Genomic DNA, 23,990 nt, shown 5'->3' with positions numbered 1-23,990 from the left:
TTTTTGATGGTATGAAAAGCAAAAGCCTGCTTATAACTGGGTAAATTACTTCAGGCTCTATGTTATGAGGGACATTTAATATTTAGTGCTTGCTAAATATTTAATGATCCTGCTAAATGTTAGATGGTCAGTAGGTATTTTGTCTAGAACCTGAATAGAAATTTCATCTAAGATCTGATTTATTATGGTTTTTTACCTATTAAATGTTCAATACATTCTGGAAATGCAGCTGCTTTTCACAAAAATGGTGTTGGAGGATTACCATGGAAACTTATTAACCAATTAACCAATGGAAACTCCCTTTGATAAAAGGCTCTAATTTGAATTAACCTTCTCCTTCCCTTTCCTCTTAAGTAGACCCTTTGTTGTTGTTCCCTCTGACATAAATTACATTCGATAAGGTAGCTTGTTAGAGTTGAAAATGTAATTTTTTAAAAAAGAACACCAGGGGAAATTTCCTCTACAAGATATTTCCTATCCTATCATGTTGGGATTATACACCTGTAAAACTCTAGGGTGACTGGGTGAAAAGCATACAGATCTATATTTATTGGCATTTTATTTATGTGTTCTTTGGGGAAACCCAAGGAGAATATGTCATGACCATCACAGATTAATTGTGCTGTTTGTCCAAAGTCCTTCAGCAGCTATGTTCTTCAGGCATAAATTCAGTTTTCATCCTGGGATCAAATGGGGATACTGAGGTACAAGGGTAGACTGAGGAAGAAGATGGTTTATGGATCCAAAGACTTCATCCAAGTTTATTTTCTTACACAGTAAATTCTGATTTTAAATATGGAGGGACATACATGAAATGTACCCTAGCATGTCTTTCTAAAAATGCTAATTTTTAAGGTTCACACAGTGCTTCACGGTTGGCAGCACCATAATCTCCTCTGTTTAACTTGTCATGTTTATGTACTGTTCCAATTTTCTCAGTATTGAGGGGTTTATTTCCATTATGTTGGACATGTCATCTAACTCAAGTCTGAAACCAATTTGTGTTCCTCTGAGAGACACAGCAATGTCACAGGGAAAAAAAAAAAAAAAGAAAAAAAACTATTCACAGTTTTTCTTCCTTTTCCTTGTAATACATTCATTTAATACTTATCACTTCCCAACTATCTTGTCAGGATCCTTTTCCAGCATCATTTTTTAGTGTTCTGTTCATTAACTTTTTAAAGTACTGCACAGGACTACATGTGACCAGCACATAATCTAAACATCATAAAATTCACATCAATACTGTTCCTCTCTCATTAAACTTCAGGACTCAGCCGTTCTTTATGTTAATTGCTCAACTCCAAACTTTCAGGAATTCATAAAAAATTGACATTTCTTAATGGTTTTTTTTTTGCAAGCCAGGTAATCTTGATCAATTTATCATGCTTTATACTCTTCAGTGTTCTGTACTACAGTAATATCATGCCCATCGATCATTATTACTTTCTCATTTTTTTTTTCTTTCAGGCTCCTGTGGTCTTATGCTAAACCACCTGAACTTCATTTTAGCTAGAATAATTTAAATCACTAAAATGATCAGCAAAGCTTTTATCCAGTTTTGTTCTTCTTGATAAGTAAGTTGTATACTGAGAATTACCTCCTGAGTGGGAACATGAAAGCAAAGACATTTATCTCTACTAGGAACGTGTCAGAGTGGACAATATCAACTTTTCAGTAGCTCAAAGCAAAGCGTCTTACCTGAAGGTTCAACCAGGGAACTGCAAATTTAGAACTTCTCTTTTCTTTTCACAGTTTTGTTACCCTCTGTACATGGGCCTTCCGCTAACATATTTTGCTTTTCAACACTAAGTGTTGTATTTTCCCATCTAAGACTTAACGATGTAAACCTTGGTCTTGTGATAAGTTTTGCTTCTCCAGTTGGTCTTCTCTTTCATAGTCTCCAATGGTTTGTCAATCTTTCTGTTCTACCTGAATACCTATAGCCAGGAATAAACTCATCTGTCAAGCTGGTGTGAAGTGAATTTTCCAGTGAAAATTGGAAATTAATTATTCCTTTGAATAACATCTGCATCCAAAGCATCAAATAATCATGCTATTGTTCACCCCAGATTTCACCACTGTGGCCAAGTGGCATGATTACCTTTTTATTATGTTGCCATTGAGTGTTTGCATGTGGTATGAAAATGCATCAATTATGGGTAACACACCTGAGCTCCTGACACTTCCCATTTCTACAGAACAGATTTCAAAAGTAAATGCAGACAGCTTGATACATATTAAACACGAAATACTGAAGTCGCTACTGCATAATTTAATAATGACAAGCAGAGGAGGCCAGGAGGTTCTCTAAGTCTCTGTAGTTATATTTATTTGTTGCTTTATGATGAACGTTGGTCCAGTGCTCTCAAATTTTAGAGAAATCAGGAGGAGGGAGACTAAGCTCATCAGCAACATCCAGGGCCATCTGAGATGCACTGGCATACCAAGAAATCCTTACTGGAATGGCAGAGTAAGGATGACAACTGAAGCTCTGAAGTCTTCCATAGTTTGTGTCATATCTGCCAATCTAGGACAGATTTTTGGATAACATTAGGTATGGCACCCTGGATACTAGACCTGTGTTTCTGCATCTGTGTTAAGTTCCTAATTCACAGACTACGACACGAAAAATTACTTGTCTGAATATGAATATCTAAATCTGGCATGTGTTTGTGTGTCTATTATAACTGATGAGGACTTTAATTAACTGCTGACATTTAGACATCCTATTCTGTTGAGATACTCATGGATCTTTCATCTCACTTCCCACCAAAGGCCCTTTTGTCACAGTTGGCAGCACTAGGAGGATAGACATGCAAGCAAAAGAATGGATTTATTATTGAATGCTTTCCCCCACAGTTGCTGAAGACATTTTGTTAATGTGTTTTCATGAAGAGGACTTTAGGACACTGCATTAAAACAACTTACACGTCGTCTACATTGTAACAGAAAATGTTTAGAACATGCCTTGATATTCATCAACGTGGCATACTATAATGCAATGTGAGATTTCTTTATTGGGCTTAGAAAGTGTTAAAGCTTAAATGGGAGCAGAATCTAAACACATGGAAGAACAGAGAGAGTGATAAAGTTAGGCAGAGTTTCTGACTGTCAGAGAGCTCCAAAAATATGATGCAGTATTCCTGAAAGTTTTTGAGGCTTAAGTTAGCTTTCACTAAAGCCAGGCTGAGTTGTCAGACGTGTTCTGAGCAAGCATACAAAGTCTTTTCGGGTATGGCAGCACTTGTAGGTCCTTCTAGAAGCAACAGCCACCAGCTGTCAGGGTTCTGAAGTCTCAGTTTATGTTCCAAATGATGTTACTGGTTCTGTGTTTATGACATATACCAGGCTTTTCACCTTGCTGGGTTTGCTCTCAAACATTCAATTATATGTTTTTGCCCAAGACAAGGCATTGCTTTCATGACCAGTTCTCACAGCATTAGAGCAGTACAGTCAAGAGTGTAATTGCTAGTCTGGAAAGAGAACCAGTGGCACTGTTTCTAGCAGCAGCCATTAGACAACACACAAGAGAACGCCTGGAGATTCTTCAGGGAAAATTTCCCTTCAGCCAAAGAAAAGGTTCTTTTTCATGTCTGTACAAAAATATACCCTTGACCTTTTCAAAATGTTGATAGAATCCACAATCTGTGAGCAAACATCTGAGATGTCTTGCTCATCATGTGTGAGTACCTATGCATGCAGACTTTTGCTAATTGGGTTAGTATTTAAATAAAAATACATAATTTTAGACTTCAGAGAAGAAAATAACAGTTCATCCAATGCTACCTGCATCTCCAAATCAAAAACTAGGATATAAACCTAAGGATTTGAACTTTTAGTAGAAACTTCTGTCATAAAAAGATACAAGGCTCTTCCTCAATTCCGTAAGATAACTTTTTCTACTCCAGGTCAAGTTGTCCCTGTAAAATCTGTTGTGCAGCAGCATTTTCTCCATTCCAAAACATGACTGTCCTTCAGATAATATAATTTGCTATCAGCAAGGAAATAAATCTGTAACAGAGTAACACTGTTCTGGTAATTAGTGTCTGAAAAGAGAAGACAGTTTGTGTAAAAATGAGACATTCTAAGTTTAAGTATGTAACTTTGTCCTTGGAAAATAATTCATTCTTGTTGACCACATACAAAGCTTGTTCCAAAAATGCATTTATCATTTCTGCAAATTGAGATTTTTATTATTTTTTCAACGTCTGTTATAGTTACACATCAGAAACAGTCACTAACTGTTGCATTTGCCTCTGCACTATTTCAGATATGATGCAGAAATTCTCTGCCTCACATCCAGATTAATTAGAAGGACATGGTACTTGTAGGAATTTTTTCCTGGTTTCATAAATTATTTTAAATCTCTGACTGATAAGCAATTCACAGAGCTGTAGCAGCCGAGGAAAATAAATACCTGTATGCCCATTAGAATGTAAATTAACTCATTACCATGCCAGCTTCTGACCTTTTCTGATGGCTGTATTCTTGCTAACAAAGACTCTTTGCTATTCATGAAAGTGAAATTTAATGGTAGCTTGAGATTCTCTGGTGTATTTTAGATTACATACTGATAGACTCAGGTGACCAGTGAGGGTTCCAGCTAGAACAGCAATTACTTCCAGTATTCATGACTTTGAATAGCTATCCTTTTTCTAATTATTTGTGAAGATTTGAGTATTGTTGAAAATTTGTTGCTTAAGCAGGCTAGGTCAGTGAAATTTCATGAACTGCACAAAAAGTGCTCCTATTTTAAAAGGCTGAATATTGATAGTACCTGATCTCACAGTCATTTAAGCTTTTTTATCAGCTCTATAAACATAGAAACTTAGAATCATAGAATCATAAAAAAGTTTAGATTAGAAAATGCCTTAAGATCATCAAGGCCAACCATTAACCCAGCACTGCAAAGTCCATCACTAAACCATGTCCTGAAGTACCACATTTACACATCTTTTAAATACCTCCAGGGATAGTGACTCAACCAACTCCCTGGGAAGCAGTTCCACTACTTGGCAATCCTTTAGGTGGAGAAATTTTTCAAAATATGCAATCTAAACATCCCCTGTGCAACTTTAGGCCGTTTTCCCTTGTCATATCTCTTGTTACTTGGCAAAAAGAGATGAACCCCTACCTCAACACAACTGCTGCCTGAAATGTATAGAGCTAAAATGTGCCCCCTGAGCCTCCCTTTCTTCAGCTCCCTCAGCTGGTCCTCATCAGACTCATGCTCCAGACCCTTCACTGGCCCTGTGCAGACCCCTCTCTGGACCCATTCCAGCACCTCAATGTCTTCTTGTCCTGAGAGGCCGAAAACTGATTCAAGGTGTGGCCTCGCCATTGCTGAGTACAGGGGAATGATCTCTGCCCAGGATGCCAGTGATTGTAAGACTTCTCCTGCTGCTTATAAAATATATCATGTGCCTCTTCATCCTGTTGGGTGGTCTACCAGACTCCCACCACATTATCTGTCTAGTTGGCCTTCTTAAACATTCAACCTCATCATCACGTCACTAAGCTCCTGACTGTCAAGACAGGCCCTAACACACAGACAGAGCTGCCCCGTTGCCTCTCCTTCCTTGCCTGAATCTTCTGAATATTTTATGGTCGTCCATTGCAGCAGTCCAGTCATGTGAGTCATCCCACCACGTTTCTGTGAAGGCAGCTGTGTCATAGCTTTCCTGCAATACCAAGGACTGTGCTTCCAGTTCTTCCTGGTTTTTTGCCTGTGCTGTGTGCAGTGGTGTAGACATTCTCCAGCTGTGCTATTGATCCTGACACCTTTTTTGGGGGGAGAAGCCTTAATTCATGTGTGACCATTTTGGCTGCTTTCGTGGTTTCTAGCAGATCAATAACCCTCATGTCTCTGCTGCTGCATGGATCTCCATCCCCTCCCTCAGCTGAGACAGCAGACCAGAGGACATTGCTAGCACACTGTTCCTCAAACCAGTGACATGCAGCCCCCAGGGTTACCTCTAGCAAGCTTTGTTTTATCCCTTATCCCTTTCAAATCCAGTTTAAATCTCTTTCAATGAGTCCTGCTAACTCCAGTGCACAGATTCCCCACTCTGAGACAACTGTACCCTATCTGTTCCCTGAAGTACTGGTGTTATCTAAACTAACACATGATCAAAAAACAAAGCCCACACTTGTGCTGGTGGCTCAGAGCCAAGGACTGATCTGCTGCTTCTTCCTGTTTCTTCTGTCATAATCTTCCACAACTGTAAAAATAGAGGAGAACACTACCTGTGCTTCCAATCCTTTAACCACTCATCCCAAGGCCCTGAAGTCTCTCCTGATTTCCCTTTGTAACCTCTTGTAACAACTCTTGTTAGATCTTCATCACTGTCTACCTGAGAAATGAGTAATAGGGCTGTGTCAGGGTAGGAAACTTTCCCCTCATATCTTTAACCAAGGCTGCAGGGAGGCAACAGGTTTCCATAAGTGGGTCAGGGCTGCACATTGGGCCTTCTGTTCCCTTCGGAAGGGAGTTTCCTGTGGCAGTGACCCATCTTTGTTTTGGAAGGCAGCTTTGGCACAGGGAGCAGACCAACTTGACAGCAGCATCACACCCGTGCTGGATGAAGCATCACCCTTGTTATTTTGGTTCCACTTGCAGAGCCTTGTACCTGCTATGCCCAGACATCTGGAGAGGTGGGGCAGTCCAAGAGGAGACATGCACTGGGCAGGCACTTGTCACCACTGCCACCAATCCCTTAAGTCACTGTGTTCAGCCAGGGGGAGAGGATAACAAATTCCATCATGTGTCTTGTCTATCTGGGGAGCTTGTCCAAGGGAAGACAGGGAATAAAGGTTAGAGCAGTGCTGATAACACCATAGTTGTGGGCTCCATCCCTGGATCAACCATTCCCTTAGGGCTGGACTCGATGATCTCTGTGTGTCAGTTCCCACTCAGAATATTCTGAGGTTACAGCAGTCTGATAACTCTTACACTCCCCCCAATTCCTCAGCCTACTCCCCTCTTCCCAGAGGTGTCACTGAGCCCAGGAGTTCCTCACTGTGCCAGCAGTCCTGGCACAAGGGCAGTGCAAATCCTGGCACTGGGGCGGCTGCATGTTCCCACTGGAGCTCCACCTGGGCAGCTGTGTCCCTCATGGTGGGAGCAGAGTTAGAGAGGATATGTCTTTTTTCCTATAGCTGGCAGGGTTTCAGGCACATTTCCTGGGTGCCCTTCTGTGCCAGTTGCCACCAGACTGTTGCATCATGTCCTTGGTGCCTCCCCAGGCCCTGTGTGCCCACCCTGCTGATGGTGCTCCTGGCCCCTAGAGATCCCTGTGGGCTTCTTTCATCCTTTGGAGGAGGGTTTGGCCAGTTGCTCCTTGTTCTGTCAGCCACTGTGGCATGAGCTACAGGCTGCTGCTGTCCCTCTGAGCTTCCCAAGTTCAGACAACTCCCCTGTGCACCTCGCAGGAGCACTCCACAGCTGATCACCAGTCAGCACCAGAGCCACTTGGCTCACCAACTTCATTAGGATGAGTTCAGGTACATTTTCCTAAGATACTCCTCTACCTCTACATCATTTCTGATATACTTCTTTCTCACATATTAGCTATGTGTCAAGAAGTCTGAACTTCTGAAGAGCTGAAATAAAGACTTGGACTCATGATGCCCCCAAGTCATCTGGAATAGAGATAAGCCAAACAGGGTGGTACCCGAATGGGGTAAAGATCTAGCTGACCTTCCTTTGAACAGCTTTTTTGCCCATAGCTTCATAGATTGTCTGTAAGCAGGAATGTATTCATCCTTTGGGATCACTTCTCATAGGTGTAGTAGGCCAAAGAGTGAAAAACACTGATAATTTAAACTGGAGTACTTCTTCTGTTACAGTTTCACTTGTGTTGAGATCAGGAGCAATTGAGTAGCAAAATAAAGCAAAATGCCAGCACAAGGGACTACTGAGAATCAGTTTGTACTGTTATGAGTCTTTTTTCGGGGAAAACTGGGTTTAGTAACATCTGAGCATATGTGTATAGCTATAAGGAAGACAGATGTATTTCTCAGTTTTATTAATGTGAACCTACATTTGATACAACAACTGATGAATGTAACCAGCCTTCATCTCAGTGCAACACAGTGCTTTATCTTGCCATGCTGCTTGTGTGTAGCCTACTGCAAGGGAAAAGGCACTGGCTCTAAACATATGGATTGTTGTGGCCTGATCAAAGGTAGTGGGTCATTCATCTCACTCTGATGTGGGATGTGTTGATTTTTGACCCATTGCATCAGGTGCCATCCCAGCTAAAGACCAAATGGATCCTCCACAGCATGGCACCATCACTCTGAAGGACAGCTGACAGCAGGACTAGCTAACTATGCTTGAAGAGCTAGAGCTCCCAGTCTTCTTACACCTACTCTGTATTTCAAGGTAAATCAACTTTTTGTTGTTGCTAGAGTAAGAGCTCAATATTTAGAGCCATTTGAAAAAGATGGACCTTTGAAAAATATTATGTAATAATGATTAATTTTATTAGAAATGGAAGTACTAATTGCCATTCCCTATACATCATCTGATACTTTAAATATGACATGATCAACTGAAACTTTTTATCACCTGCTTGTTTTCATAAGTATTATTTCCATTTCTTTTCATTCTTTGTCTCCTTTTAGATTTTGTTTACTACGGTGTATAAATTGATTGAATGTACTACTTCTCTTTGATCATGTTTCTTTTCCTTAAAAGGGGAAAATATTTGAAGAGCAATTGAATTAATGGTTTATATTTGTTTCTATATACACACAAAGAATTACCTCTCCCACAGGTATTTTCAGAATTTTAGCTGTAGGATATTTTAAGTCTTAATGCAGCCAATCTGACCACACTTAACAAGCTCAGCAACAGGTAAACACACAGACAGAGAAACCAGGTGTAATGTGGATTGCAAGAAACACCTCCCTGATCCCTGCTAAAGGTGAACACTCGAGTCTGAATTCTCAGCGTTCTCCCGTCACATCCATTTGAAGTTAATGACTATTTTTGATACCTTTGGAAATCAGGCCCCTGTAGACAACTGACAGACATCTCAGGGATTCCAGTAAGAGAAAGAAAAAAAGCACAGGGAAAAAAAATCTACTGTTACAGTAAATTTATCCAGTAACTTTTCTAGAAAGGAAAACTTTTGCTTGAAGTGTTGTCACATGGATGTTGATAAGATGCCCGTGGAGTCATTTAAGGCTCTGGGAGTGCTCATCAGCCATCTGTTCAGTGACTTCCATGCATCTAGGAAGGAGAAAGGTCTGTTCAGTGCTTGAGACAGCTTTGTTCGGGAAGCCATATGCACCAAGGATATTAAAGGACAAAAAAAGCTCCCAGGAAGCCTGGTGGAAGCTACTGGGGTTTCACCATTTAAAAGTGAAAGTGTGACGAGTGATGTGGAGGGATGTTGCCTTACCCTGAACGTTGCTTTAGATTAAAAGGCTTGTATTTGATGCTGTTGAGTTCCTCCCTGCAGCACACGCCGTCGCTGCAGAAATCAGACTGCTCCCAGGCTTCAGTTAAATTATCCCTTCACATCTGCCACAGAGGTGGACATCGTTAAAAGTCCTGTAATAGTAATAGCTGTGTTAGTTACTTATGATTCTGCAAGATGTGAAGAACTTTTCCAGGAAACAATGCAAAAATGTGAGAATAATGAAGACGGAAATGAAGCAAAAGTTATCCCCATGGTAGCAGACTAATAAGCAAGAGCTGGTTTTGTATTACTGACATTATGGAATTTGCCAAAATCATGATTTTTACTGAAAAAAAAAAAAAAAAACAAACCTGAAGAGGAAACAAATCAGAACTCTGTCTTGCAAAAGCTCAAAGCCCTCCAGATAAGCTGCTTTTAGGAAACTAAACTTTTCAACAATAAATCCCTGCTGAAGTGTAAGGCATATGATATCTGTAAGAATATTTTACAACAAAAGCATACTTAACCTTGGATATAAGAAGGAGTAGATACAATGAGTGTGATGTGATTTGTCTTTTGTTACAGGATATCTTCATCAAAAAGAAGTACAGTAAACTGAAGCTGGAATTTGCCTTGATCTGAAAAAAAAAAAAAAAAAAAAGGAAAAAAAGTTTTTTTCTTCCTAATGTATTTGAATCCAAAATATATTTTCAGTTCTCAGTGTTTTTTAGTTGTTGCAACACAGAAACCATCACAGCTCTGATTTCCAGGGAAGCTCATTTTGGAAGGTGGTAAATACAACTTAAAAAGCAATCTCAAACAGAATGTTTGTAACACTGCTGTATGAGAAAATATAATTCTGATTTTTAGAAAACATGTGGTTGTTACTGTACCTCAGCTTATTTTTTTTTTAAATTAAATAATTAAAATGTTCATATGTGCTGGCCACCAGCTGCTGTACCTTATTACAGTTTAAATAACCAACCTTGAATAAGAAATCATATTCTCAAAACTAATTGTGTAGAGGAATATGAGGTTATGTATTTTTATTGTTGCATGCTTACATGTATTTTCCTGCTAGCACCTGGACGAATGGTGGTGGTTGCTCTTTAACAAAAGCCAGTAACCCCACTTTCATTTCTGAAACTGATGCAGATCTGTACTGGCTGTCTTTACAAGGGGTATTAATAAAAAAGGTGCAGAAATCTTCAAAAGATGGGCTGCAGCTTGTGTGGTGAGGTTACTATGAGAAGGGGTGGCTGCCAGGCACGTTGGTGAGCCAAAAGCCATTCATGGTAAGAACAGCATTCATGAAGTATTTTTAGGTGGACCTAAGTTGACTTTTATTATTTCAAATTTTAAACGTGTATGTGGATATGGAGGTGAGGGGTGTTGATATGTAAATGTATATCATATTTTCAGCTAATCAAGTTTTTACAAAGACATCACAAGTTGAACAGCAGGGGGCTGGGAGTCTAGTGGGGAGAAGCAGAAATCTGGAGGTGGAATGAGGTTGTAAGAGCTTGTCCAGTATATGTTTCTAGTTAAATGTGAGTTGATCAGAAAGTTGGGCTGTATTAGTATTGAATTAGTACTCAAAAAAAAAAAAAAAAGCTGCATTTTTTGGAGAACAAATTTCAGCCCTGTTGATAAATCACTATCTGTATATGAACTGATGGCAGTCTGCTGGCAGCTGTCATCCAGGTGAGATCCAGCTGTCCCTGGTGGGGAATGCTCACACAGTATGTGAGGAGCACCAGCAAGTCAAGGGAGACTGGTGTGAAGTGAGGTCAAACTAGGTGAAAGTCCATTTCTTCTCGCTGCCCACTGCAGATGTGGCTGCAGATGACCAACACTGTTGAGTGGACACTGAATATACATTATTCAGTGAGAATAATGTATAATATACATTATTCAGGTGAGATTTTAAGCCTCAGTTTTCTGCATGTAGAGGATTTGTTCCTGTCCTCATGCAGGGTACTATTTTAAAGTGAAAATTAGCAGGGGTGCAGCATGCCCAAGAAAGTGCATTTTGCTTTTATGTCTCTTCATTTGAAGTTTCTTTAACACTTGCAATGTGCTACATATGCAATATTCTCTTGAATTCTGGAATATGCAGCATTTGTAGCATGTGTTTATATACCAGTGGTAATTCTGGATGTTTGGTACACAACAATTATTCATGATCAGTCTCATATTGAATAATTGGTAATGCCATATATTCCATAAAAGTCAGTTTTGTTTAGGTTGGGAAAAGGATGTTTAGTCCAGCTGTGAGTGTAGATCTTATGTGAGACAACATAAAAGTTGTCAAGAAATATATAAAAGATGTAATGTAAAGTTTGCTTTATGGAACTAGGCCTTCACCCATTTAGTATAACACCTAATCTTTGACAGAGGTGAGAGATTACCTCATCTTACATGAGGTCAAGGTGTAACAGATGAAATTAAATCAGAAGAATGGATTTTACTATTAGTCCCAAGGTTTGTTACCTTTAGAGATTGTTGCTTCTATAGCATTCTTTTGTACACATATGGATCTCCAATTCTTTTTTTTTTTAAATTTTACTTTGGATCCTTTACTTCTCTGGCATCCTATATCTGTTAGTTTTCTTAACATAATTTCATGCTGTGTGAATAAATATTGCCTTTTATTTGTTTTGAGTGTAGATGTTGTCATTTGTATGTTGCAGTCTGTGCCCAAAACCTCCAAGCTAAATCTAAGTTTATATTCTCTTTGTTTGAGCAAATAATTGATTTTTTTTAATTGAGGGGCTTTTTAAAAAAAAATCTTGACTTGATGTATATGCCATTGTTTGTTTGATTTTAAACACTTACTATAATTTTAATTTATAGTAAAATTTTTATGATATCTCCAGTAGAACTTATTTTGAGTTGGAGACAGTAAATAAATAGGCGAAAAAGACTTCAGTTGAATCAGAGGTAATTTTTGATGACAGTAAGTTATGGGAGGTGTACTAGTATCAATGGGTAAGGAGTGTTACCTCTATCAATATTTTCTAAACAACACATCAGGGTAGTAAGTTGATTTGAGGAAGTTTCTAGTCTTACCTAGTCTTATCTAGCTCAGAGTGGAAACCTACTTTTTAGTTTTCACTCTTATTAACAGTACAAAAACATAGTGGGTAATAAAAAAGGTAGCCATCTGCCATCCAGTAAGTTATTAAATAAGTTTCTTCTACAGAATCTTTAATACTGAAAGTGATGTACAAGCCAGATCTATCAAGGATGCCTGTTATCTCAGCTTGAGTTTGCAGATGGAAAGAAATCTGTCCACTTGTTAATAAAGCGGTTTTTATCCAGGCACTGTAGAGTCAGTAAACACAAACCCTTCCAGGATTATTTTTTTCAATAGACTTTTTTTTAAAAAGCATATCAGCATTACTGAATAGCCAGTGTTTCACTACAAGTGGCTCAAGTGCTTTTACACTGCAAGATATTTCAGTTGAAATTAATTAGGTATCAGGGCAGAAAATATTACCTCATTATCACAGAATTCGACAAACCTTAAATGTATGTGCAAATATAATTTCTGTTGTGATTTGTCTGTAGAAAGATACTATGCTAATGCTCTCATAGTTTTAATTTTCCTTTTAGACTCTCTTTAGAAAAAGAAATAATTAAGTCAGTACTACTCTTTCAACTGAATTAATTTTTTGAATGAAAGAGAAGCCCTCCTATTAGATATCTCTCAGTTTAAGCTCCATTTCTGTTTCTGACAAAACAAATGAACTCTTTGTTATTATCTTTTAATCTTACCTAGGAAGGTCCACAGACTTTTTTTTACCCGCTATTAAAGTAAGAATGAGTTTTTTTGAATGAAAGCTGTGTTGAAAACTGGTATTTTAAAAAACCTGACCCGATACTTTTTGTTAGGCTTTTTTTTGGTTCAATACTTTGTAAAGATTTTAATATTGTAATGCATAAGATAGGAACAGTGTTTACAATGAGTGTTTCAAATTATTTCCTTTTATGAAAAAGACATATCTGGAATTTTAAACATTTGTAAGCTATAAGAGTTGAAATTTAGGAAAGTCACTGAAGCAAGTTATCAATCAGTCAATAACTAAGGAAAAGGAGATAACTACTTGTGTAAAAGAGGTAGTCATGTATGACTGCTTGCTAAGACCAAAATCCAGGATAGTATCAAAATGAGCAATCCTCTCAAGACTTGGCCACCTTATCTAGACTGATGAAACAGTTATTTTTCTTCAGGCTTTTCTTCTAAAAAAATCTCTTGTATTATTAGGTTTTGTTGATGGGATGTTCTGAATGCTTCTTCCTAAAGGTGCGACTGCATTTGACACATCAATATCAGGTCATTTGGTGTCTTATCCAATGTCCACCAAGACATTTGGAAGTCTTTTTGATTAGTTCTTTTAATTTCAACCTAACCCCATGCTGTTTGTAAAGTATGGCAATGATCTCAATAGCTCCACTTGCATATATATATATATGTATATGTATGTATATATATGTATATATATATATTTCTATCTATTTTTTCTTAGAAATTATCCCTCATGTTTTGTGTTTTCACTCCCTGTGTGTAGAGAATTCTCATATCTATCAATATTATCTGCAGACCTGAATGAGAATGGGAGCATAGACACCACTTAGCGTCCACTCTTTATGCATCAGAAAAAGCTGCTAACATTATTTTTTGTTTATTTCAGGTTTCTTTTCTCCATGGAAAACTCCAAAGCCTGTAAGTTCCCTTTCAAAATTGTACACATTGAGTTCATAGGATGACTGTCATGCAAAACAGATTTCTGTAGGTTTTCATCTACCCATCCTGTTCCCAGCTCATGAGACACTTCTCAGCACTGCCTCAGCTCCAAGTGACACAGTACCAGGGGTGGCCTCCCTGATAAGCTCTGGAGGTCTGTCGGCTTGGAGTCTACCAGAAGTGGTCTGGAAAAAGGAAAACCTTAATGTTAAGATGGGTGGCAAGACCCAGAAATGTGGTGGCTTAAAAATAAGAGGTCTGAAAGAGAAGGCAGCAGAAACTAGGCCAGTCTAGTCTTCTAGTTGGCAAATTCTTTGAAATGAGCAACATGCATTTTTTCTGGTTTACAAATGGCTTGAGTTTAACATCCTCCAAGAAATGGGTATTCTTTCTAGCTTTAGGAGACGTAGAGCTGCAAATAGTCACACTTCAAATAAGAGCTTGGGCTCAGAACTGACTGAGGTGCCTTTTAATCAACTTTTCTGTGTTTCTGTGATTTTGACAGTAAAACCCAAGGTGTAAAGACTTTTCCTACTGTAAGACTGTAAGCAATTATTGTATTTATTCTGTTGATGCCACATTATGTAATTTCCTGAATTTGTGACAACATTCACAGTATGAACAGAGTTCATAGGCTACTATTTTTGGTTATCTGGTTTGTTTTATTGTTTTACAGGTTTGATTTTGTTTGTTTGTTTGTTTTGTTTTGTATTTTAATTTCGCTTTTTTACTGAGATTTTACATACTTTAGAGCAATTCTTAATTCTCATCAAGCATGTGTAGAGGAAAATAGATACTGAAGACTCCTAAGAACAATGGGAATAACAGTAGCAATAACTTTTAAAGGACTTAGAGCCTTCTTATTGGGGAGCAGGCAGGGGAAGTACATTAAATCTAAAAAAACTTTACATACTCTTATATTGGAGCATGGCATGCTTTAGTTTTGCCAAAATAATTTTTGTACCCTGTCAAGTAAAAATAGCAATTAATCAGCTGATGCAACTTCGTCAGACTGCTTCAGCTTGTGGTGGTTTTGTTGTAAAAGGATAGAGTCTGTATCCAATATATTGGAATAAGTGTTGCATAAGTTGCTTTGTTCATCTGTGTAGCAGGACATTTGTAAAAATAAATCAGATTATTAAAGGCTGGCTTCTTCTTCTCACCATTCTAAGACTCCTCAGTGGCTGGAGTGTTCAACCTTTAATCTCAGATAAAAAGTGAGGAAATAGGTAGCTTGGAGCTCACTTGTTAAAGATCCACTTTTGAAGACCTCCTCCTGTCCATACTTAGCCTTTCCATATACACACCAAATAGATAAATATCAGTGCTTTTTGTTTGTTTGTTTGCTTGTTTTGTGTTTGGGTTGGTTTGGGTTTTTTGGGGTTTTTTGTTTGGTTGAGGGGTTTTTTTGTTTGGTTGATTTTTGGTTTTTGTTGGTTTTGGGTTTTTTTTTATGATTTTCTGCAACATTTCATTATATAAACAGTATGGTAGTTCATGCTCAAGTAGCACTTGCCAATAATCAGGATCTAGAAAAACAACCTGAGTTGATGCAGTTTTCCATGTGATGGTGTGAGGAAACCAGGGCTCACAGAATAACAGAACATCATTGTGTGCTGTACCTGCAGGCTGACTGCTCACAGCTACTCTATTTTGGGGTAATCTCAGCAAGAGATTTCACAAATGATTAACTGAGTTAAGGCAGTGTGAATTCCTCTCTCTGTCCCCACTCTTAACTAGAGAAATAGTCAGACATGAATTTCTTGTATCCAAGACCTGAAGATAAGATGGAAACCAAGTGCCTGCAGCCTGTCTGCAGACAGTCTGAAGCAGTAAGGGCAGCACAGGAGGTTTAGAAAGCCTCCCCAGCACAGCCTATATCTGTGTAACAGCAAAGGAAAACAGAGTAACCTGGGGTAACAGATATTTCTAGTGGTTCCCATGTATATAGTGCCTATATTATATATGTATATCATGTATAATATTAGTGCAAAATAACCATGACCGATGTTATCACACCATTGCCCCAGTTTGGATTTGATGCCCTGCACTTACTACTGTGCTTACTCACTTCCAAGAATGCCTTCTTTTCTGAAGTCGCATTATGGTAACTTCCATTAATGAATGCTAGGTGACTGTTTAATTAGTTGATATGGGTTTGGGAGATATAATTCCCCTTCTGTTATCTACTTATTTAGCTGGTTGAACTTCAGGCTTGAAGATTTAGAGCTAACCAACAAGCAAGAATTAGATATATGGGACCCAGTAGGGTTTTGCCAATTGATCTTCAGTTTCCTGTCCTTTCTCCTGGGTAAAGTTTGCTCATCAAAGATAATTATATTTTCTTTTCTTTTTTTAAATCTTTCTTTAAGTATCTTAATTTTGTCCAGTTTTGCATTTTGAAAGAGGTAAGTGATCTATTTCCCCAGCACTTTTCAAGATATTAGGAATTTTTCACTTCTAGACAGACATGGCCCTGCATGTCTTTCATCTTCACAATGTAAGATAGATAGTTTGGTTTAACTGGCTTGTGTTCTTCTTTCAGATTCCTAAGGGAAGGTAAAGCCTAACCATATTTTTCTGGTAATTTTTTTTATCATAAGGAACTTGAATTGAGCTTAGTTCTTGTTTCCTGTTTAGACATAGGGGTCCTAATCAGGTGTATTTCTAGAGACCTTTGAATTTACGCTTCCATAATGCAATTATATACTTCATAAGTGTTTATAGCTACTGGAGGTAATTTCTTTAGGGCTGTCAGAAGTAGTACTCTGCTATTCATGTGACTTATCACATAGGCTAATTTACCTAATTATTTGCAGAGGATAAATTAATCTTGGTGTAAGGGGTACCTGAAGGTACCCAAGGTACATTCCTGTACCTAAGCCATTTCAATGGCAACTCAATATGGTATTTCCATATGCCATTGTATTGCACAGAATGTACATACTTACAGTTTTGAATGAACCAGCCCTACCTACTGCTGAAATTCTGACAGAAACATGACTTGAATTGTAATAATACTTTGTAAAAGAATTAGGTGCTTGACAACTAGAAATGGCCAATATCTATGATCTGTTTATCCTTAAGTATGAGCCTAAGAAGGTCAGATCACCGGGGATGTGCAGCAGGGTAGTTACTCAGCATATTCACCAGGAGGACACTGTGACATCTGTAGTCCACACATACTTGGTGAGAAAAAGCCTGATGCAGTTAATCATCAGAACAGAAGGTAAAGCCTACCTGCTGACCCAAACACCTTCTGAAACCAAGGAACTAAAGACAAATGGTAGTTCACAAAATCTGTAGAGCAAGCAAACTCACTGCAAACCTGCAGTCATCTTTGATAAAGCTTTGCTGATACAACAACAGAAGTCAGTGGAATTTAATTACAGATGAGTTTGTTTCCAAAAGGCATTTTTATGTAATTACCATTGTTGGATTATGTGTGAGAACACATTGTTCTGAAGACTTTACCACCCTTATCCTCAGGAGAGGTTATAGCAATAGCCAAGTACTCATTTCCTGGGAGAAACATTTGGGTTTTTTTAAGTTAGCCTTTTCAAAGAAATTTGCTAATGCAATTTGATTAGTACCCAAGTTCTTCTTCTTCTTCAAAAAAAAAGGCAGATGCTCAAGCCTTCTTTTGCACAGCCTATCGTATCTTCAAGCTTGATATATATGTGAGAGTGCTAAAGACAGTCTTGAAAAAAGCATGAACTGAGGTGTCTTTCATGCATAGACAATAGGCTGCTGTAGTTTTCTTTCCTGTAAATGGCCTGGAAGAGTTGAAAGCCTTATGCTGTGCTTGGAAACTTGTTTGTACAATGCCATTTTAGTGGGGTTTTTTAAAGACTAGATGCTTAAATATGTACTGTAATAATTTTCTCTTCGGTTTTAATTTGTTTTGATTTTGATTTTGGGTTTGATTTTGGTTTTTTAAATCTTCAGTTGGAGCTGTAAAATCTGTTCCCAGTTCCAGTTATCTACTTTGCTTTAGGCAGCTGGTTATTTTCATATATTCTCAGAAGATACAGCATTAAGGTCATGCACTTGCTGCACAGTCTGTCCCTTCTTTGTTAAGCACTACCTTCATGTATGTTACGTATTTTGATTAATCTGATGATTGTATCTTTACAAACCTTCAGATTCCACCTTTAGCAAATAATTTCCAGTAGCTCAGCACATTCTGTGAGGGGCACTCCACATGCTTCATACATTCAAGATGCAATGCTGGGCCTAATCTAACCTGAGAAAGGTCACATCTTGCCATGAGCAACAAATTAAGAAGTAAATGTAGCCAAGTCATTTTATAAACAGCAAAACACACATCTTTCATTTCAAAAGGCAGCAAATAGCCTTACTAATGTTACAAAACACACTTTCAACAGCAGTCACTGTCTTTAGTCTCATTGTGGAAGCCATAGTTTTTTGCAAACTTCATTTTTATTCTCTGTATGTTTTTATTCCAGATGATGGAACGATGGGAGAATCAAGGCAGCCCTCAAACAAGTGTGTCTGCTCCAGCTATGCCACAGAATATTCCCTATCCACCTGCTCTTCACAGGAGTTCATTTCCTGATTCAACAGAGGCCTTTGATCCACGAAAACCTGACCCATATGAGCTGTATGAGAAATCAAGAGCTATTTATGAAAGTAGGCGTAAGTGAAAGCTCTCTTGACCCTGCTGACCATTTTGTGCTTAAAATTTTGCCTATGAATGTGTCACTGTTGACATAATTTTCTGTAATTATCTTTTGTAATTTAAAGAAACTACATTTCTTTCCAGTAAATAGAGGCCATTGTAAATGTTTCAAAAATTGTATATTTACATATTTCCTTATATCTTATCTTAATTCTAATATTTGACTTTCATAGGTGTTTTTTTCCTATATTTTTGATCTCTCCATTTTGACTATTAAATCCTTGGTGAAGCACAGTATATGTGCCACCACATTTTACTGTGGTTTTTTTCTTCACCATCAAGCAAAAGGAAGATGTGAATTTATCAATGAAAAAAGGAGTTTCACCTACCTTCACTTCAAAGTGACGTTTGTTAGAGACATTTCAAATGTATTTGTTTTTATAAAAATGTCTTTGACAAGTTTTCACATTGTCATTGGTAGTTAGAAAGTAACCCATAACATAAAGAACTATTTGAAGACCTATACCAAACAGTACTGAGCCATCAATATGCTCATCTTGATTTAATTTCTCATGGTTTTGGAAATATATCCCATATTTTTGACAACAAGAATTAAAGGGCTTATACTTTTTTACTCCTTTTGTAAAGAACATTTTAGCTAAAAATATTGTTCTAAACTGTCTGCAGCCTTTGCAATTATTAAGATAAATTCTTAAAAATGGTTTACTTTTTTACTGAAAGCTTCTTCACAACTGCCATTACTTGCACATGCCATCTTTCAATTCCTTTTTGTAAAATATTTGAACCTATAGATCAAACCATGCTATAAGTTACACATAAAATATTGGAGCTGATTCAGACCAGCCCATTAATATTAGTTGGGCCCAGAGACCTAGAATGTTCACATTTCCTCAGCATGCAAAGTGATAGTCTGAAGGAAATACATTATTGTCCCCAACACCGAGTTCATACTGTTCTTACTTGCCTTGGCCTATACCTTAGTTACAGGATCAGCATCTCCTGTTTGGCTTTGGTATTCCCAGTCCCCACAAGAATGGATATGCTGGAGGAACACCAGAGTTCATTTTCCATCAATTCCAAGTAAACCCTGATCTAGTCTCAAAGCTGCATTTCATATTCCTCAGTCCTTGGTCGCTGTGGCCAGTGCCACCATCTTCTGCCACACTGATCCTATTAGTGGAACAGTTTTCAGTATAGGTTGTCCCCCTAAAACTCATTAAACTCACTTTCCATAATCCAGGCCTTTTTTTTTGGTTTTGGTTTTTTTTTGGTTGTTTTTTTTTTTGGTTTTTGAGGGGGTTTTTGGTTTTTTTGAGGTGAGGATGGGAGATAGTTGTTGATGTTTTCTATTTATTTAACAAGTGCCTGAAATTAAGATCCAAAATTTAATTCTATGTACTCTAAATAAATTGCTGGCTTTTTTGAGGAATACCATGTATCTTAAATACCCTAAATATGGATTTGAGAACTTACCTAGACCCCTGTAAAAAAGTGCTGATCTTCAATTCTAAACTGTTAGTCACAGAAATTAAACTTTCCAGTGTATTTACAAACACCATGTAGTCCATGTTGGCTGGTATTCCCCAGACAGCATACAAAAAGAGACTATAATTTTTGAAATTTTAAAAGTCACTGAAGTATGGATCAAGATACTGTGTGGATTAGGCAAAATGGGTTTGAAAGAAGTAGGACTAGTTTTGAACAAAGATTGGAAATAGTTTTCCGACATCTCCCCTCTTTCACTTTCTCTTGTGCAGTAAGAGCTAGACTAATATATAAGCAAAAACATTTGTTCAAACTCCCCAAAGGGATAGAATTTGGTATATGATAAATTAAAAGGAAAGCAATCCATTCCATAGTTAGAAAGGATTTTATCTAGTTCAGCACCTCTACGGAGAAAACTCTTGGCTTCATATAAAGCTCTAACAAACAGAAAACCCTTTGTAAATAATAATTTCCCAGATCAATAGCTTTTAAAAGTGATGTAGTTTAAAAAAATTCTTTCCCCTCAGCAGTCAGAACCGTCTTCTGTAGTTAAAGTCATCAGGCCAAGAGTGCAGACTTCCTGCATCGAAACAAGTATCTCTGTGAGACAATTAAAATATTATAAATGTCATGTGGATATATGACATACATATTTCTATAGCATTTTTTTTCATCCTCATCCCCAATATAGGCTTGATCCATATGTGCTCTTCATAAAACCATGGGAATATAGATCTGATATCAACTACAAAGATTTACTAACCTCTGGAAGATTATACACTGCATTACAGCATTTCTCTGACCAAGATGAACTCTTATTTTTTACTTATATGATCTAGTATGTTAAGGAGTATTTGTTTCACCACAGGAAGATCATCTTACACGTGGGTTGGAGTTATGTTAAGGCCTGTGTTTAAATGGTATAATTGCATTTGAGTTCTGTCCAAACAGCAATTGGAAACTGTATGTGAGATGTTTTCAGCTAGCTGCTTAAAAAAAGAAGGAATTTAAAATTGTGAAGAAACTGCTAGGCCCAAAACAAGAAAGTAAGGCATGAAAAGCAAGACTGCAGTAACCTTATCCTAGATTTCCAGTAGTGTCCCGCCTTCCAGTCAATCATGGAAACTTAAGTTCCTTATCTTCTTTCACCACTATACCCTCAATGTTTTCTCTAAGATTTGGTTCCACAGTTCTTGACCAGATCTTGTCTACATTAATTCATAGAGCTTATTTATAAATAGCTGCCTCCAAAGATCTCTATTCTTCCTGACATTTTTGTTTCATGAATGCCATAAGCACACATTTTAGCAAATTCAATTTGTCAAGCCTTAGCTCCATGTAGTTGCCCTGTTTCCTGAAGATGGAAACAACAGGAAGGAAATCCATTACTGAGTCATGTAATTGTCATCTAATTTGTCTATATAGGAGGGAGAGTTTCAAGACAACACTGTTTCCTGCCATTTGGCAGTGTCAGGTTAGTTATCTTTGGGAAGAACATACCCTAAAAGTTCACAGGAAAAGTTCAGCTACTTGGTTATTTTAAGTACTTCTTATCTCAAAGCAAGTTTGTCTTATCTCCTGGCAAGACCTTCTTTTCATGTTCTTCTTCTAAAAATAGGGCAGAGAAGTGTACAATCATGACCTGGAAAATTCAAGAAGAAAGAGATAATGCAAAATTTTTGTCTCTCTCTTTGTGAGACTCTGTTACTAAACAGTTCATTTTTGTACTTCTATAGCCCTGGATTTCTACAGAGCCCTTCATCATAAGGTTTCCCCACAGTCAGCTCTCACCAGGGCCTTATAAAAGCCTTCTGCTTCCCAGTCAGAGCGGCAGTGAAGCAAGTTACCCTGAAGAACAGGGTACTTCTGTGAGGAGCACAAGCAACATGACTCAAAGCAGAGCAAGAGCTAGACCATTGTGTTGCCTCGAGCTCATCCCTACCTAATGGTAGCAAGAATAGGGTTTCAAGCAGGAAGTCTCAATGAAAAAGTATGATTTTCGTTCTGTAGGAATGTTTTTCCACCTAAGGAACATGAAGAACCTGCAGGACCCTGTGTGATGGGAAGATTTCAGTTTGTAATGATTTGATGTGAATTACAAAGCACTACCACTTCTGCATGGGAAACGGTTTCATAGAGGCAATCAACTGACACATTAGTATAAAACCAGAGTGCAACTGTATTTTGGAAGTCACAGGACCTCTGAAAACTGTTTGTCATGAGTTAGTTGTTACCTGCCAGCTCTTCCTTCTTACCTGTCACCAGGCTGTCACCTATCGCCTATTCTCAAAGATCCTAGGAGATAAAAAAGGAGCATGAGGGGTTTCCAAACACACTATGATGTAGGACTACCACATCATCTAAAACAACTGCTTAGAAGCAAAACATGGGAAATGGGTTTATGCTTTGTTCCTTTACTGTGTCTCCCTGTTTTGATTTTTTTTTTTTTTTTGTTTGGTTTCTTTTGCTTTGTTGTTTTGGGTTTTGGGATTTTATCTTTAGTCTCTTCCCCCCTCTCTTCTTATTTCTTCTCCATGGTGAAAAATACCTACCAAACTTTCTGCTGTGACATGATTTTCTCAACTGGATACTTTTTCCTTTTTTCTGTCCTACTATTAATTCAAAGCAAAACCTTAAACTCCTCTCTCCTTAGAAAAACTCTTAGATTGTAAGTGACAGTGTGACTCTCCTGATAACCAGGTTAGATACAGAAGGTGGAAAATGCAACATCAGAACAGAATTTCCTATTAATGAAAAAATTATGACTCCATATGAGAGAGATTTTTATAGCTGTAACTGGAGCCCTGGAGTTATCATTAGGAGACTTCACTCACCTGAATTTTAAATTTTTGCTTTTATAAATTCTCCTTATCCTATCATATATTTATATTGAACTCTGTTTATTGTAGATTCAGTGTTTATAAAAACCTTGTTCAGACACCCCTTTAGGCAGACATTTATCAACCAAGAGCCACAAAGCTGTTGGGAATCATAATGCCATAATATTTCTCTCGTTATAATAGAAAATTGATGTTATATGTTATATTCCACTAAGGAAAGAGGTAATTTTTCTTTTTTTTTTTTTTTTTTTTTTTTTTTTTTTTTTTTTTACATTGGCTGGGTTACATTTGTCCTTCAGTTAACCAAGGCTGGTGATGGGACACAGAAATGCCAGTAGGACAATAAGGCAGTTATAAGCTGTCATTAAAAGTGAAATCTGAGCAATTACAATTCCACCTTTAGCTGGAAGGACAAATGTTACTTTCTTCAAAATCTCTCATGTTATTCTCTCTGACCACAGTATTTTGAATTTCTCAATTCTCTTTCAAATCTTATCCGCTGCTTTATGCATTTCTTTTTACTGCTAAAGATTTTAAAAATTGGAAAATAGCCAAAAAGTTCACCAACACCTGTGAAATGTGTAAATAGCAAATGCGTTTGCCTAATTAGCTTCCACAAATAAGATGTATTCTTAGACTTATAAATACCTTTCTGTAAGGGTTGCAGACAAGCACTTCAATTCATATTCACAGGCTACCTTTCCTCTGGAGCATCACTCCAGGTTTTCAGCACAGATATGCATTAAAGTAGGAAAGATTTGTCAGACAGCATTATACTGATCCATAATGTGTAACTACAAAAATACCAGTCTTGCAGAAAAATACTAAGGCAATCAGGG

At 37.6% G+C, this 23,990-nt stretch overlaps 1 protein-coding gene across 5 annotated transcripts in view; it reads left to right on the top strand.

The window, feature by feature from the left end:
- MAGI2 (membrane associated guanylate kinase, WW and PDZ domain containing 2) overlaps positions 1 to 23,990 on the top strand; it is a 710,849-nt gene that overhangs the window by 605,360 nt on the left and 81,499 nt on the right. For all 5 annotated transcript variants that reach the window (XM_066318723.1, XM_066318722.1, XM_066318724.1 and 2 more), the window contains 2 exons: positions 14,111 to 14,142; positions 18,633 to 18,822. In XM_066318723.1, the coding sequence (XP_066174820.1) occupies positions 14,111 to 14,142; positions 18,633 to 18,822 (222 nt within the window). The remainder of the gene's footprint in view (positions 1 to 14,110; positions 14,143 to 18,632; positions 18,823 to 23,990) is intronic.

Source organism: Sylvia atricapilla, chromosome 5 (genome assembly GCF_009819655.1).
Source record: "Sylvia atricapilla isolate bSylAtr1 chromosome 5, bSylAtr1.pri, whole genome shotgun sequence".
Taxonomy (NCBI): domain Eukaryota; kingdom Metazoa; phylum Chordata; class Aves; order Passeriformes; family Sylviidae; genus Sylvia; species Sylvia atricapilla.
The sequence above is the reverse complement of the archived record's forward strand: the minus strand, read 5'-3'. Positions and strand labels throughout refer to the sequence as shown.